The sequence below is a fragment of the Rousettus aegyptiacus genome, unplaced genomic scaffold, assembly GCF_014176215.1.
Source record: "Rousettus aegyptiacus isolate mRouAeg1 unplaced genomic scaffold, mRouAeg1.p scaffold_m13_p_7, whole genome shotgun sequence".
In the NCBI taxonomy this organism is placed as follows: Eukaryota; Metazoa; Chordata; class Mammalia; order Chiroptera; family Pteropodidae; genus Rousettus; species Rousettus aegyptiacus.
The window spans coordinates 22,573,562-22,587,468 of NW_023416310.1; the positions used below are offsets into that span (position 1 = coordinate 22,573,562).

Genomic DNA, 13,907 nt, shown 5'->3' on the forward strand with positions numbered 1-13,907 from the left:
GATCAGGAGATTCTCATCCCTTTTTGCCCATGGACTGAGAAGAAGACTTTCCTGAGATCACAGGGAGATCTTAGACCAGCCCTCAGAACCCTAGACCTCTTTAATCCATCACTGTGGATGTCCCCCTCCACAACGCCCTCCACGTGATCAGTGCCTTACATACCTTCTGGAATTTGACTTGAGATAAAAGAATTATTTGGAATCACTGGTTTACGACAGACGGGATTATTGGTTCTGGTCCCAGAGGGTACTGGTGGAAAGTTCACTGGAGGGGCACTGTACTTGTGATGGGTATTTGTTAGTAACTTGACTATTTCTGATTCTTCCTCTAAAAGAGTTATCAAAGAATATACAACAGGTTCTGAAGTTTCTGCAAATATCAAGGCCTTGCCATAAAGGAACTCAGAAATATGTAAACGACAAGCCAGAGGTAGATTCTCATTGGTGGAATAAAATGCCACAAGGGGAGCTTGGTTGGGGTATTTGTGGTCTTTGGAAAATCGAATTTCAAGTTCGTATAAAAAGGATGCATCTTCATTAGCATTAAGATGAGACTCATCTACACTTCTTTCTACTCTTCCAACAATTTGATTTGGGGGAACTTCATGTTTGAATTTGCATTTTGATCCAAATTTACAATTTCCTTTGAGGTAAAATTTACAGATTTCGAGTGAAGTCTCCCGTATATTTTTGGTACTTTCCTTTTGCTTGGATTTGCAGAATTTATTTGTTAAATACTCCAGTTCTAATCCAATGGTCCAGACTCTGTTCTGTATTCTTTCCATGAATTTTTCTCCACAGATCGACTTAAGAGCGAATGCCTCTTCTTGTCGCTGTTCCACACACTCATCCATGCTTATATGGGAAACTGCTTCAGTGATCTTCATCTTCTCTCCAAATGTCTCTGAAAAACACTGGGTAAGCAGATGTTCTAGTGATGCCCCAACATCTCCATCACAAATCCTCAGGGCTGCTTGACAGCGTTCGGTGTTGAAACCATACCTGCCAAACGCAAAACATGGCAAAAAAAGATTGAGTAATATCAAATCACAGAAGTGAAATTCATTTAAATACATGTCTGTGAAGTTATAACTACATATTAGCAGAGTTTATATTTTGATAAAGCATCCCTGATAATACTAATTCCTCCTTAATTCCCCTATTGTAAAAGAGAGAATATTAGGCCTATCAGGTAGTGCTGGAACCGTACAAAAGGAAAGTACTCAAGGGGAGGGTTTACAATATGCCTTCAGTTTCCTTGAATTTTTCCCCAACTCCCATAAATGTTGAAAGCAATTACCTGGAAAGTTTTTGCACTGCAAATGTTGAGACTGTAAATTCTGTATTATGAGGCTCCACAAGGCCTGATCCAGCACATTCCAAAGGATCAGAGTCAGGAACAAGGGAAGCTTCTTGTCCAGCTGACCAGTACTGAGCATCATCACAATTAGGCTCATCATCTTCCTCTTCCTCAGAAATGCTTCTTCTGGAAAATGTAACATTTTCATATATTAGATATTAATTTGTAGTTATTTCAAAGAAAAATTTAACAAGAGTTTAAGAATTTAATTCACAGAGCCAAAGGACATAGGATCCTAACCACTATTCAATCACCGATTTACTTTTATTGACCTATTAATTTGTATCTTGGCAATTAAGATTTATCAGGCATTTATTACATGCTAGGTACTATGTTGTTAAGGGTTTTTATATGTAGTCTCTTTTAAAATCTTCCCAGTAACCCAGCCAGATAACACTGGAATCTACATTTTTCAGGTGATCAACTAAAACTTAGAGAGGATTAGTAACTGACGAAGGCTATACAGTAAAAAGCAACTAGAGATTGTGAACAAGGCCGTCTGACCCCGGAGCCTGTATTCTTAACCACAGAGGTCTTGGCTAGCATTGCTCTCTCTTCCCATTCATAAAAACCATGCCCAGTTTTTTGTTTTACTGCATAACCACCTTTCTTAAACCTAAGAGAGATTTGTAGACAGGATGGAAATTGAGCTGATCATGACTGCCTACTCATTAATTCTGGCAAATAAAAAGGATCAACTTCTCCAACTGAAATCACAAAGCAAAAGAGCCAAGAGTAAAAGTTGTTTCTCTTAGCAGATGGTCACGAGTAGTGTAATCTTAAGGCTTCATCTGATCAACTCAAGTATTTGTTCCAAGAACAATACTTCTACTTGTTCACTATAAGGTTTGATTTGGAAGGTTGTCAATAAAGCAATTACTGAATCCATATTAGCACTGTCCTGGGGGGGGGGGCGGGGGGAAACAAAGATGAAAAGGCAATCTGTACTATTGTTCATGGATATTGTAAAACAAACTCAATCTAAAATTGTTGATGAATAATTATTCTTGTATTTCTCTTGACTCACTTTCAACTAATCATATAGCCACAACAGGATCAGTATTAATACAGTATTCCAAAGACACACAGGACCTTCACTATATGTGAAGAGGCAAATACATCTTCCTTAATATAATAATTTACTCAAATAAAACAATTTACTCAGATCCGGCATCTGCATCTTGTTCTTGCAGGTCTCGGAGGAGGGCTTTCACTTTCTCTTGATTCTCAGAAGTCATATGCAGAGTCTGCAGCGGCACTTTGGCTTCGGGCTTCCATTTGCGGCGTGCCTCTCCTTTTTTTCCGCTACAGTTGCTAGGTCTGCAAAGGACATAGAACAAAATAACACATTTAGCTGTAATCAGAACTTCTATACTCTCCTCTGAGTCCCCAGATATATACAGCATAAACTGGATCTGTCATATATCTTACAAAAGATGACAATAAATGTGAAGAGGTTCTCTGTTTACTTACCAGAGTTTATTACACTGGAATGTTGGGGGCAAAAATATGATCAGATTCTTAATCATTAAAACTGGCTTCATTAACTCAAGAATCATCTGGAAGAAGCAATGCTATCATGACTCCCTCTGTACTAGAGGACTTTCAAAAGAAATATGCTACATATAAAGAGTGTTATTTCATTCTATTTTAGGTACTCAATCTGAAAACCATCAAGAGTTCCAACTTACTTGTTAAGACAAGTTAATACTCAGCCCTTCTTTTGCAATATTTAACTAAATTATCATTATCCCTTGATTATAAAAAATACATGTTCACTGTAGAAAAGTAAAAAACAAAAAAATAAAACAAATCACTCTAATTCACATCATCTTTTTGATATATATTTAAAAAATTGTACAGCATGTATAATCTTTTATAATTTGTTTTATTTTCCTATCAAAAAAAAAAACTGGCATTACCCTAAAATTAAATATCCTTCTATAACATAATTTTAAATGGTTACATACGGATATAGATATATTGGAATTTATGCCGTCAATCTTTCATTGTTGGAATTTAGATTTTTAAAGGACTCTTTTTAATATTCAAAACAATAATAATTATAAGATTTAACTTTATTCACTAAATTTCTTTGTTTTTTTTTTGGCATGTTTCATTACACATTTTCACAAATCTAGGTAATGAAAGAAGCAAACTCTGTATTTAAAATCCAGCGTATTATTGAAACTGAAAAGAACCACACATTTACACTTGCAAAACTGGTAGCAAAGGAAAAAATATAATTGATTATGGTTTATAACGATTTGGTTGCAACTTCTGAAAAGAAATGTTACCCAAAATATCCATCGTTTTCCTAACCTTTTCTTTTGAAAAACTTTAAACCTACAGAAATAAACACCTTTTACCTAGATTCACCAATTCTTAGTATTTGCCATACAGATATGCACACAAACATTTATGCATTTCTTTTCCTTTCTTTCTCTATACACACAAATATGTGTGTGTTTGTCTTCTTATCTCTCTGTATATATGTAAAGGCATATATTGCTGAACCACCTGAAGGTAAGCTGCAGATATCATATTCACGCTTAGATACTTCCTAGAAACAGAGATATAGTCTTACATAACCACTATACTATTATCATTCGAGATATTTTATATTGATACAATAATATCATCTATTATATAATCCACATTCAAAGTTACTGATTGCCTCGAGCATATCCTCTCTATTTTTGACTATTAAAAAAATGACATTTTATTTTTTTCAAATTCCTCTAATTTAGAGTAGTTCCCCCATCTATTTCCTGATATTGACTTTTTTTTTTTCGAAGAGCTCAGGTCAGCTGTCTTGTAGAACACAATTTGGATTTGGCTGATGGTTTCCTCAGGATTAGTAAAATAAGAATAGGGAGGGGGAAGAACTTCCACATGCTCCTGTCTCAGCCACCACTTATTGTATACCCCAACACTTTGCCTTCCTTCCTGTTACTAAGGACAAACTGCCCTTGATCCTAAGCCAATCCCTCTACTCATACACTGTATCCCAGTCTCTTTGATCTCAAAGAAATCATTCCAGCACTCGTGCCCCTCGCTACACCATCAGTTCTTCATTTTTTGGATCATTCCCATCAGCATATAGACGTGTTGTATAATGTCCGCCATCCTAAAAACAAAGTCCACCCTTTAACTGCACATTCCCCTCAGATTACTGCCCTATCTCTCCTCCCTCTTCTGTACTTTATAGCAAAACTTCTTAAAAGGCTTATCATTGTCTTTGTCTCCATTTTCTTTCCTCTTCTCTCTGAAACACACTCTAATCAGGATTTCTTCCTTGCCAACTATACCAAACAGCTCTTGTCAAGGTTCCCTATGCTATCCATATTGCCATATCCAGGGGACAACTGTCATTTTTCTTGACCTATCAAATTATTTATTTTTATAACTGAGTATCCCCTTTAAGTATCCAATCCAATCTGATTAGATAATCCCCTTTAAAACACCTTTAATTCTTGACTACCAGAAACCATGCTTAGTTTTCCTCTTACTTCATTGGCAACTCCTTCTCAATCCCCTTTGTCTGATCCTCCTAAACTCTCTCAGCTCTAAAGCCTAGAGTTGCAGGACTCAAAGTTTAGACCCCTTCTCTATAGACTACCTTATCGAGTCTCATAGCTTTAAATAGCATTTATTCATAGATAACTCATACATTTACTTCCCTAGTTTATTTATTTTGAACTCCAGACACATATTAAATTGTCTATGACATCTCTACTTAGAGGGTACCTCCTAACTGGTCTTCCTGGTTCCAATCCATGTCCTCTTGCAGTCTGTTCTCCACATAGCACACTGAACCAGGGTTACTGAGTCAGGTTGCACAGACTGTACACTGGCTATTGGTGAGGGTGGGAGGAAAGTGAGGGAAGAGGGGACAGCAAGAATAAAATCCAGTCCACGCTCTCCTCACCAAGCCATGCATCCTGGGCTACAACTACCCAAAGAAAGGGGCACCATCTTCTCATTCACATAAAAGCATGTACTGAATAGCAGTAACTCTGACCAGAGTGATGACATCACTTACCCTTACCTTAAACCCTGCAATGGCTTCCCATCTTACTCAAAGCAAAAGCCAAAGTCCTTATAATGGCCTCTAAAATGCTACAGACTGTAGTCTCTGAGATCTAACTGTCTGTTACTCTCCTTACCCAACCCTCTAGCCACATGGCTCCCTTGCCATTTCCTAAACCTTCGAAGCACTTTCCTGGATTAGGGACTTTGTACTTGCTTTTCCTCTGCCTTGAATGTTCATCTCCCAGACAGCATCACAGCTCATTATCGCATTTCCTTCTTGTCCCTGCTCAAATTATTAGAGAAGTCTTCTCTGATCACTGTACATAAAAGAGCAACTATTTTAAAAAACACCAATCTATTTTCATGTTTTCTATCTCTTTTACCCTCTTATTTTTCTCCACAGCACTTACCATCTGATATATATTTGTTTATGGTCTTTATATCTCAAACCTCCTTCTATGAAAGCAAGAAAACTATGTTATTATTGCTTTAATTCTAGTACCTAAAACAGTACCTGGTGCATAGTAGGCACTCAGTCAATTACTCGCTGTATAAATAAACAGCGAAAACTGTAAGAACTTATGTCTATGTTTTCAAAAAGAATGAAGCTGCATCTAACACAGAAATTAGGTCCTTCAGTCAGAAGCTAAGGTAAAAATATAGTTTAAAATTACTCTGGAAGATGCTTTTAATGTTGTCAAGTTGGACACTGATATATTATCTCTCAGTATGCCCAAAATGACCATTTTTCTTCTAGAATGAAAAAAAAAAATGTAGATTCTCTATTTCAATACAAGATGAAATATTTGGGCATGTTAGGCACTATGTATAAAAACATATATTTAAATCCTAAATCACATACGCAGTGCATCAAGAGGATTAAACTACAAGAAGCACTTGGAAACTGAGACTGAGGAAATATATTTTTCTCTCCATATCTTGCTCAGCATAGGGTCCAGATTCGTTTAGCGGCAAATTTAAACTCTGTAAATGCTATTTCTTTTTCTTTTTTTCCTAAATGCATATAGCTGAATTTACTTAAGCTAAAAGCATGTATGATGCAGTTAAACTCCAGCACTCATTTATATTCTTTTCTAGCTAATATTTAATTGAGTTATTCCCACAAGAGTGTGTGTGTGTTTGTGTGTACAGCTTTAAAGACGTCTCTCCATCTCTAAAAATTCCAGTAGACAGCTCACAGTTCAATTTGAAAGACAATTAGAATTTTATATTTATACTGCATAACACACGGTAGTAAATCTTCACTTTCATTAAATAAATAATCATTAGATTATCAGAATTTATTCATTATTTAAAATTTGAAAGAGCAGCCTGGATGTGACGTCTGTCACTGGTGATTGCTTGAAGTACCAGTGAAGATTTGGTTGATCTGGTTGGGAAATGGATAACTTATCAACTAGTAAGAGTATAGTCAGGTCACATTCCGGGGATTTCAAACTACATCGTCTAAGAAATACTTAAAATTTTCATCACTTTCACCATTTCCAATATTTACTCTCTTAGTAACATTGGTTATAATAACAGTAATACACTCAATTCATAGTGTCATGTGCAAGTTAAAGTAAACTTCAGATTTTTAACTTCCAAAACAAAAAAGTTGTTATTTCCCATCATGCAGTTAGAAATGTTATGAAGAAAGGTTTTAAAATAAGAGGAACAAGTAATTTGATCAGAATTACTTAGCATTTCCCTCCCTTCTGTTAGCCAACTGTTGTCCTATAGATAGGAATTGATACCATTTCCATATTTGAACATTCAAACAGCATAATACCTGGCTGAGCGCCGTGATTCGCTGAAGATACAAAAGTCATCACCATCATCCCAAATTCTACTTGAGGCCTTTCTATTGCCACCACTGCCACCACTGCCACTGCTACCGCCGTGAGATTTATTAGTGTGACTCCTGCCTCCTCTTCCTCCTCTAGAAGACCCTTTTCCACTTCCTTTGCCCGGCTTGCCTTTTCTTCTTACTGAACTCATTTTCGCCTGCAAGAGAAAAAAGTAATACAGACATCAAAAAATCAGACAGGTTTAGCAGTAATCCTTTGTCAAAGGGATATAGCCTATTTTCAAGAAATAAAGGAAAAAGTACATTTTAAAAGGACCAATTTAGGGAAGGCATGGATAAGCTGTTTCGCAAAAGATTTACGAGCACACCCATTCAGAATTAATATTTAGTGAATTTCTCTGACACAGATTTCATAGCCAGGGATGTGCATCAGAAATATATGGAGAAGTTTCAAGACACACATGCGTAGGCCCTAATCCTACATTCTGATTTGGTTAGATCTGGCATAGGATTTAAAGATCTCTAGCTGAGTAGATATGTTTTCACATATTTAATAAGTGATTTGATAAATAAAATTTTAATTTACATATATACTTTCAAAACACAGGCCTGGCTCATATAGTATGCCTGGGAGGAGTAAAAGTGTAGAGATTTTGTATGAGATCCAGCTTAGGTTATGTTGTTATCAGCTTAAAATAAAGTGTTATAACTATAAGATGTTTTAGGTAAGCCTAATGGAAACTACAAAGCAAAAATCTATAATCAATACACAAAAGATGAAGAGAAAGGAATAAAGGCATACCACTTCAGAATATCATCAAATCAGAAAGGAAGACAACAAGAGAGAAAGAAAGGAACAAAGGATCTAGCAAAATCTAAAATTAATTAATAAAATGGCAATAGTAATCCCTACCTAGCAATAATTAAATATAAATAGACTAAATTCTCCAGTCAAAAGACACAGAGTGGCTGAATGGATGAAAAAACAAAACTCAACTATAACTGCCTATAACAGAAGCGCCTCAGTTTTAAGGACATGATACACTAAAAATGAAGGGATGGAAAAAGATATCCCATGTAAATGGAAACCAAAGGAGAGCAGGATTAGGTATACTTATATTAGACAAAACAGACTTTAAGTCAAAAAGGGTAAGAAGAGACAAAGAAGTACATTTTATAATGATAAAGGGGTTAATTATCAAGAGGATCTAACAATTGTAAATATTTATGCACCAGCATCATAACATCTAAATATACAAAGCAAAGCAGAATTGATAGAACAAAAAAGAATAAAATACCTATGAATAAATTTAACCAAGGAGGTGAAAGACCTGTTCACTGAAAACTATAAGACACTGATGAAAGAAAGTGAAGACACATATAAATGCAAAGATTCCATGCTCATGGATTGGCAGAGTTAATATTGTTAAAATGTCCATACTACCCAAAGCAATCTACAGATTTAATGTAATCCCTATCAAAATTCCAATGTCATTTTCCACAAATAAAACCACTTGTAATGTTTGTATGAACATTTCCTAAAATTTGTAGGAAACTACAAAAGACCCCGAATAGCCAAAGCAATCTTGCGAAAGAACAAAACTGGAAGCATTGTGCTTCCTGATTTCAAATTATATTGCAAAGTTATAGTAACCAAAACACTATGGTATTGGCATAAAAACAGATAGATCAATGGAACAGAACAGAGAGCCCAGATATAAACCCACACATATACAATCAAGTAATCTATGACAAAGGAGCCAAGAATACACAACAGGAAAATGACAGTCTCTTCAACAAATGTTATTGGGAAAACTGAACAACCACAAGAAAATAATAAAACTAGATTAGCATCTTACACCATACACAAAAATTAACTCAAAATGGATTAAAGACTTAAATGTAAGACCTGAAACCATAAAACTAGAAGAAAACATAGGTGGTATAAGCTCCTTGAAATATCAGTCTTGGTGATGATGTTTTTTTTAGATCTGACTCCAAAAGCAAAGGCAACAAAACCAAAAATAAACAAGTGGGACTACATTAAACTAAAATGTTTTTGCAAAGCAAAGGAAATGATCAAAAAAAAAAATGAAAAGGCAATCTATTGAGTGGGCAAAAACATCTGTGTATCATATATCTATTTGATAAGGAGTTAACATCTAAAATATATAAAGAACTCATACAACTCAACAGCAAAACACCCCAAACAATCTGATTAAAAAATGAGCAGAAAGAAGAAGATATACACAGGGCCAACAGGTACATGAAAAGATGTTCAACATCACTAGTAATCAGGGATATGCAAATCAAGACCAAAATGAGATGTTGCCTTAGAACTGTTAGAATGACGATTATCAAAAAGACAAAAATAACAATGTTGGAGAAAATGTGAAAAAAAGGGGACCTTCATGCACTCACTGTTGGCTGTAATATAAATCGGTGCAGCCACTACGAAAAGAGTATGGAGGTTCCTAAAAAAAATAAAAAATAGAACTACCATATGGTCTAGAAATTCTACTTTTGTGGACTTATCTGAACAAAATGAAAACACTAATTTGAAAAGTTATATGCCCCCATGTTCATTGCAGCACTATTCACAATACCTAAGATACTGGTAACAACCTAAGTCACTATTAATAGATGAATGGATAAATAAGATGTTGTATATATACAATGGAATACTCAGCCATAAAACAGAATGAGATCTTGCTATTTGTGACATGTATGGACCTTGAGGGCATTGTGTGAAGTGAAATAAGTCAGAGAGAGAAAGACAAATACTGTATGATCTCACTTATAATTAAAAAACAAAGCATCGAGCTCATAGATAGAGAGAACAGACTAGTGGTTGCCAGAGGGCAGTGGGGGAAAGGATGGGTCGAAAGGTAGAAACTTCCAGTTAAAAATTAAATAAGTCATGGGGATGTGATGTACAGCATGGTGACAATAGTAAATACTGTACTGTGCATATAAAAGTTGCTAAGAAAGTAAATCTTAAAAGTCCTCATTATAAGAAAAAAATTTTTTCGTAACTCTGTATGGCGATGGATTTTAACTAGACTTACTGTGGAGATCATTTCTCAATTTATACAAATATCGAATCATGTTGTACACCTGAAACTAATGTTATATGTTAATTATACCTCAATTAAAAAAAAAGTGACCCAATTATGTGTTGTCTATATATCACTTTAAACTCAAAGATACAAATAAATGAAAAGTAAAAGGATGGAAAAAGATAAATCTTGTAAACAGAAACCATAAGAAAGGTGGAGTGGTTATGCTATCAGACAAAAGAGACTTTAAAGCAAAAAAGTTTCTAGAGATAAAAAAGAACATTTCATAATGATAAATGAGTCAATCCATCAGGAACATATAACAATTATAAGCATATATGCATCTAATAACAAAGCACCAAAATATATGAAGCAATAAATGACAGAAATGAAGGGAGAAATAGACAATTCAATAATAACAATATAAGACAATAATATAACAATAATAACAATATAAGATCTTGTAGCATCTCATCAACATTATAACTCTACTTTCAGCAATGGTAGAAGAACAACTAAATTGAAGATCAACAATGAACAGAAGACTTAAAGCATTGTATAAACTAACTAGACCTAAGAGATAACTTTAGAACATTCTACCCAACAATAAACATTTTTCTCATGTGCATAGGAAAAAAGTTCAGTATAGTAATATACTAGGCTATGAAACAAACCTCAAAAAACTAAACAAAATTAAAATAATACAAAGTATGTCTCACAACAACAGTGGAAATTATAAATAAAAAGCAAGAAAAAATCTGAGAAATTTGCAAATATGTGGAAATTAAACTATGTCTCTTGGTACTCCTTTCTTCAAAATCTTTCACGATTATAAATATTTACTGATTACTCCTTCCCCTTCCTCCTTATCTTCCTCCTCTCAGAAAGCTCTTTGAAGGCAAGGATTATATCTATTTTGACTAATACTGTACCTCTAATAATAGTATCTGCCATATAGCAGGAATTCAATATGTACTCGTGGAATGAATGACTGAAGGTTGAATGATATGAGAATACAGATTCACTCATTTATTTATTCATTCCACAAATATTTATTGAGTAGTTATTATGTGCCAAGTCCTAGGGATATAACAGCAAAGAAGACAGAATTCTTGCCTCATGAAATGTACCTTCTGAAGGGTAAGACAGAAAATAAACAAATAGATATATAAGTTAAATGCTATGAAGAAAAAGAAAAACCCTGAGGGTGTTATTTTAGGTTGAGGCCTCTCTGAGATCATATTTGCGCACACACCTGAACAAATTGAGAGAATGAGTCATGAAATATTTAAAAAAAAAAACATTCTAAGCAGAAGCAATAATAGGTGCAAAAGCTGGATGAACAGTAAGAAATCTGTAGTGAAGTGAGGAAAGGAGAAGAGGTCAGAGAGCAGAGAGGCCCATGTAGTCCCTAGGAGGACTTTGAATTTTATTCTAAATACAGTTAAGTTCTCCCTTAACATTGTCAATTGGTTCTGTGACTTTAAGCAAAAGGACTTGTAATGAAACCAATTTTACTGTAGGCTACCTGATATAAACAAGGGTTAAGATCTTGTAGCATCTCATCAACATTATAATGAAACAAAGTTGGAGGATCTTCTATATAATGAGAAGTCACTATGAGAACTCACTATGAGGCAAAAGCTAGATATGCCTGACTTATGTTTTAAAACAATTACTCCAGCTGCTATGTAAAGAATAAAGATTGGGGGGAGGAGGGGCAGTGAGGAGAAACCAGGAGGCCAATTAGGAAACAACTGCAGTTATTCGGGTTAGAGAAAAAATACAGTGGGTTGGACTAGGGTAGGAGCAGTGGAGTTGAAAAGTGGTCATAGATTCTGAATGTATTTTAAAAGGTAGATGAAGCCAGGGTTTTAAACAATCCACCTGACTCCAAAGCTGACATTCTTTCCACCACATCGACTCCTTGCTACACACATATCTTTTATCTTCAATTCAAAGGTTAATGACAAGCTGGCCCCCACTGATTTGTGCCTGGGTCTTAATTTATAAATGTGACTGAGTAACAACATGGAGAGTTCAGTGCCATTGAAAGAAAAAGTTTAGTGTTAGTTCCCTTAGAAAGGAGAGGCATGCCATGTCACCACGGGCCACAAGGGGGAAGCACTAGTGAGGAGGCAGAAAGGAGCCAAGGGAAGGCACAGGCTACAAGCTTCCTGGGGTTTACATGGGAAAGACAGGGCAGGGTAAACAGTTCAGCACTAGCAAATCTGAATAATTACGGCAGGCTCTGGGGCAGAGAGGATACCCCTATTTGCCTGGTACCTGGTCATGGATTGATTTCAGGGTAGGGGAAATTAGGAGGTGGTTGAGGGTATGGACTCCAGATTGGTTGGTGTGCAAATGAAAGTTGTGTTCACAGGTCATTTGTTAATTACCTATCCCTAGGAAGTGCAGTTTCTTCCTGATTTCAAAACATCATAAAATATGGAAAATAAAAAATATGATTAAAACATTTTCCAGTTCAAATTTTAAACCATATCATTATTTCCTCCTCTTAGATAAGATCATAAGAAGTTTAACTACTTCAAGTTCTTCTGTAAAAAGTGGTACATATATACATATTCCCCCCAAAATGTAGGGTCATTAAAAGCTTAACAGGAGACCAAAACGATGAGACAAACTGAATTCTGAAGAGTTGTGCATCAATAATTAACCTATTATATCTAAAATTTTGAAAAAGAAAAAGGATGTGAAAATCAGACAGAAAGATTAGAGCTTCATCTCAAAAATCACCAGCTCAAAAAAGTCTATGGAATAAGGAACACAAGGAAAAAAAGCAAAAAGATAATGTGCTCTGATTAAAAAAAAAAAAAAAAAAAAGTGGCTCGCTAACCAACCCAAGCCACAGCAAGCTTGCCTAAACAGAGATCAACAACTTGTTTCACACCACCCCAGAAAGTGTTACAACTTGATTTGAGATCTGCTCTCAAATTCCAAATGAACACTTACTGGCTGTATCCAATTGAACTCCCCCCAGACGTTTTCCAAGGAATAGGAATTAGGTTGTATAATCCACATGGATGGATTCCACTATTCTATTCCGTTTAGCCAGGGAAGAGTCCAACTATCTTTTTTTCACAAGGGCCTGTTCGGCTTGAAGAGTATCCTTTGTTTCACACCCATTTGGCTCCCAGGTACATAATCACCAAGCTGGACACTGAACACTTGATACACACCACTCCTCTTCCAGAAAAATCTCTAACACCATATACCCATCGCCATGAAGATACCCAAACCTGGTACCTTTCTTCCAGCATTCATCACCTCCAATCCTCTACCAATAGCGGCCCAGTTCCAGATGGAGACAGACAGGAAACGAAACCCGAGCCCCTCCAATCCAACCCTTTACCCAGCTAGGAGCCTGAATTTAGTTCCCCCGCCTCCAGCCTAAGCGTATACAAAATCAACTGCCGACCCCCACTTGGCCTGGTCCCAGGGTCTGGGATCCTGTTGGTCCAGACTCTTTCGCCCCAAACAGGCTGGATCCCGCCTACAGAGCCAGGAAGCTCCTCCGACACTGACCACTCCGGGAGAGGGAGGCAGTAGAAGGGTCGGCACACTGACAAAGGTCCGACCAGACCATGCACACGCCCTTTGTCCGCAGAAGGGGAGGTCGTAC

General features: G+C 36.0%; 1 protein-coding gene across 5 annotated transcripts in view; it reads right to left on the minus strand.

Annotated features, from left to right (window-relative positions):
• The window catches only part of DHX57 (DExH-box helicase 57), a 66,036-nt gene that overhangs the window by 35,910 nt on the left and 16,219 nt on the right, over positions 1-13,907 (minus strand). For 3 of the 5 annotated variants that reach the window (XM_016162223.2, XM_016162210.2, XM_016162215.2), the window contains 4 exons: positions 7,188-7,402; positions 2,522-2,680; positions 1,301-1,486; positions 164-1,002 (listed from right to left, as the gene is read on the minus strand). In XM_016162223.2, coding sequence (XP_016017709.2) covers positions 164-1,002; positions 1,301-1,486; positions 2,522-2,680; positions 7,188-7,396 — 1,393 coding nt within the window. In that variant the 5' untranslated portion in view covers positions 7,397-7,402. Of the gene's footprint in view, positions 1-163; positions 1,003-1,300; positions 1,487-2,521; positions 2,681-7,187; positions 7,403-13,531; positions 13,760-13,810; positions 13,899-13,907 lie in introns of those variants that run through there. The other 2 variants (XM_036224060.1, XM_016162238.2) reach the window with 2 other exon arrangements.